We start from the raw sequence: 3823 nt of genomic DNA, 5'->3' as shown, positions 1-3823 counted from the left end.
CCCCCCCCTTCCTCTTCCTCCTCTCTTTAATTTTGTTAGTGAAGTATCTATCATTACATGGCTCCCCCAGATGGTATCTGTAGAGGAGGATGACCTTGCCGGCCTGGAAGATGTAAGTTCTGATGGTGAAGATGACAACTATGAAGCAGAGCTTACCGATGGTGAATCGAATTCAGCCGGTGCTACTACTGTTAGAAGGCCTTATAAAAAGAAACTTCGAGGTCTGTATCAATATTTATTGATTTGATTTTCTTAATTTAGATTATCAGTCCTTGATTATGGTGCATGTCCCTTCAAATTATGAGCAGCTGATAGCGGTGAGCCACTTCCTCTGATGGAAGGTGAAGGGAAATCGTTCAGAGTACTTGGTTTCAATCAAAATCAGAGGGCTGCATTTGTGCAAATTTTGATGAGGTTGGTTGTCATTTTGTGCGTGTGTTGTATAAAGGCTTTTCCTTGGCAATATCTCTGGTTTATCTCACTGTGTGTGACTCTGTCTATTACAGGTTTGGGGTTGGTGAATTCGATTGGAAGGAGTTTACTTCCCGCATGAAACAGAAGACTTACCAAGAAATCAAAGAGTATTATTATTATAATGTTTCTTTGGATACTGCTAAGATTAACATTATATTTTTGGATTTCATGCAATTGATCTTGTGTATGCTCCAGTTGATAAGTGGTAGCTTGTAATCAATTGGTGTGTGGATTAACTGCATGTGGGGATGTTTTGTTTTTGTTTTTGATTTTTTTTTTCTCTATTTGTTGCTTCTAAAAGTTTTGGCTCAAGAGAGAAATAAAATGCTGCTTAAAAGCTACAACCTAAATGGTATTATTTCCTTTGGTAAATCTTCCACGATATATTCCTGGCTTCTTGTAGCTGTCACTATGACTTTGACTTTCCAGTACCCTCTCACTTTTCGGGGGTTTCCGAGGAAATCCCTGACCTTCCAACCGTTTATTTGGGTTCTCCCTCAGTACCATACGTGCTTTCTAAATGGCAATTTATATTCTGTTGCCATGTTAGATTGTAGGCATGAGCTTATTTTGTCGCTGGATGGGCAATTGGAATTTGCTTTGCAATAAATAATGCTATATGTTATGATGTCATTTTTAAAGAGTGTTCAATAATTTTACTTTTTGTCTCAATTTATGTCGCACCTTAAGTCATTATTTTCCCCCATTTTACAGTTATGGAACTCTTTTCTTGTCTCATATTGCTGAAGATATTACTGATTCATCTACATTCACTGGTACGATTTATGTCTTTCATTTTTCCTTTTCAACCATATCTTCTGTTTCCTAATCTTTCTTTGATGTACTCTCCTGTAGATGGTGTTCCCAAAGAGGGACTGCGAATACAAGATGTACTTGTAAGGATTGCACTTTTGCTCCTGATAAGGGACAAAGTAAGTTTTGAATGGATTTTCTGAATTCCAACTGCTTGTCATTGGTATAATACATTTTGCTCCCACTCTTGGAAAATGCTGAAAGCATTTTCAGGATTGTTTGAAGTGGAAGACTATGGGGTCTACAATAATTAGAATTTTGTTTTTGTTATGTGTGTTGCAAGCTTGTTGGGTTGCGGTCCTAACACTTGATGTGGTTTTTGAGGTGATATTGATATTAAGCTAGCTGATGATTTGTATTTTTTTTTTCACCACTTGGGGACTTGTAATGACAGGTAAAGTCTGCATCACGAAACCCTGGAACGCCACTGTTTACGGATGACATCTTACTACGCTATCCAGGACTGAAGGGTGGAAAGATATGGAAGGAGGAGCATGATTTAGTTTTATTACGTGCTGTATTGAAGTATGTCTTCTGATATATGTATTGTTTCATTTAATAATTCAAGAAATAGTAGCATAATGTTGGCTTTCAAAAATTTGTGTGCCCCCAGTTATGTATCTATGTCTACCTTGTGTTTATATCTGGGATATCAATTTCTTCTGCTTTGTGTCATTTCTATGATTTGTTGTGTATTATTGATGATATGTCTTTTTGTTGTTAATAACCTCTGTGGAATACATTTTTGAAGTATTCATTGTAACATACATATTTTCTATTTAAGGCATGGGTACGGGAAATGGCAGTCGATTGTTGACGATAAGGATATCAGAATTCAGGAGCTTATCTGTCAGGAGTTGAATCTTCCTATCATAAATTTACCAGTAGCAGGGCAACTTGGTTCGCAGGTGCAAAATGGCACAAATTTGTTAAATACAGAAGTTCCCAGCAACCAATCCAGGGAAAATGGTGGGACGGATGTTACAGCTGATGCTGCACAAGGTTCCGGTGAAGCTAAGAACCAAACACAGTTATATCAAGACTCCAACATATTTTATCATTTTAGAGACATGCAGAGGAGACAGGTTGAGTTCATAAAAAAGAGGGTCCTTCTCTTGGAAAAGGGTCTCAATGCTGAGTACCAGAAAGAATACTTTGTGAGTATACTATTGTTCTGTAGTTTGATATCTTCTTTTAATACTTTTTTCTTCTATTTGGACTGCAGACAATTCAAGCTAGTAACATATGCTCTTGCTTATACAGTTTACTGGTGTTCTTTGAACAACAATATAAAATGCATCATTTACCCCTGAAAGGTTTGTATGACTCGCCTGTGGGCCTAACTTCTCATCTTGAACTTTGTTTGTAGGGTGATCCAAAAGCAAGTGAAGTGGCAACTGAAGAACCTAAAAGTGAACCCAAGGCGACAAACTTTCCAAGCTATAAATTAGGGGACACCGACACCCAGATGACTGATCAACTGCCTCGACTAAAAGCAATAAGTACGTGTTTATTGTTGTTCATCAGATACTAATGCCATGGTGATACAAGGAGGAAGGAGGAAGTTTTGCATACTCCAAGAGTATTTAATCTAGACAACTAGAAATATGATGTGGAGCACACAAGTTGAATGTGTGTGTGTCATATTAATGTTAGAGCAAATTCTGGACTGTTGGAGTATGCAAGAATGTTCCGATGTTCTGTCATTCTGTTTAGTTTTGATTATTTTAATTGAAGTGTACTCGTATTGCCATTTTCTCCAGCTGCAGAGGAAACTTCACTTGCTTGTGATAATGATCCAAATCGATCAGAATTGGTTCACCTTTACAATAAGGTAAACATTTTCTCCACCATTCATGAGTAGTAGTGGTTGAAGATAATATTACTGCAACATCGTTCTTTCCTCTTTATTGGCAGATGTGCAAGGTAGTGGAGGAAAACCCCATTGACAGAGTTAGAGCATCCTTGGCTCGAGAATCAGCTGATGTGAGTGTTACGAAGAATTTTCCGCCACTGGAAACCATTTGTGAAGATACGCACAGAATTTTAACACCCACACAACCAGATCAAACCGCCACTGACAAGTCAAAATTGCATTCAGATGACTGCAAAGTGGATAACACTGTTGACAATGAGAGTAGAGATATGGAAATAGAATTAGATTCTGCAAAAGAAGGCCGCACAAACCTGGGAAAGGAGAATGGTCAGTCCCCAATTCTTCCGGGGAAGCAGGATGATATAGAAATGGATGAAAGTAAGATTGACGGGTTGAATGATAACACACAAAAATCTGATGCTGGGGTTGTTGTATTGGAAGATTAGTTGCAATGCCTCTTTAGTCGGATATTGTTGTACCTTGTAACACTCTTCATCAACATTATTAAACTCCTTACAAATGAAATAGATTTAAAACAGTATTGTGCCCTTTTGATTTACTTAGGAAGTTTAAACAAAAATGATGTATGTTTAGAAATATTCAAAAGAAACGAGTTTAAAAGAGTATCGTTGTTTAGATGTGTTAAAATGAATTTTAGAA

General features: G+C 37.4%; 1 protein-coding gene across 1 annotated transcript in view; it reads left to right on the top strand.

The window, feature by feature from the left end:
* LOC107622407 (CHD3-type chromatin-remodeling factor PICKLE) overlaps positions 1 to 3787 on the top strand; it is a 13804-nt gene extending 10017 nt beyond the window's left edge. Inside the window, exons 23-32 of the mRNA XM_016324285.2 lie at positions 71 to 221; positions 309 to 414; positions 507 to 581; positions 1189 to 1250; positions 1330 to 1406; positions 1682 to 1812; positions 2072 to 2444; positions 2657 to 2789; positions 3051 to 3121; positions 3205 to 3787. Of these exons, the coding sequence (XP_016179771.1) occupies positions 71 to 221; positions 309 to 414; positions 507 to 581; positions 1189 to 1250; positions 1330 to 1406; positions 1682 to 1812; positions 2072 to 2444; positions 2657 to 2789; positions 3051 to 3121; positions 3205 to 3609 (1584 nt within the window). The 3' untranslated portion in view covers positions 3610 to 3787. The remainder of the gene's footprint in view (positions 1 to 70; positions 222 to 308; positions 415 to 506; positions 582 to 1188; positions 1251 to 1329; positions 1407 to 1681; positions 1813 to 2071; positions 2445 to 2656; positions 2790 to 3050; positions 3122 to 3204) is intronic.

Source organism: Arachis ipaensis, chromosome B10 (assembly GCF_000816755.2).
Source record: "Arachis ipaensis cultivar K30076 chromosome B10, Araip1.1, whole genome shotgun sequence".
In the NCBI taxonomy this organism is placed as follows: Eukaryota; Viridiplantae; Streptophyta; class Magnoliopsida; order Fabales; family Fabaceae; genus Arachis; species Arachis ipaensis.
Note: the sequence above shows the minus strand (reverse complement) of the source record. Positions and strands in the feature narration are given on the sequence as shown.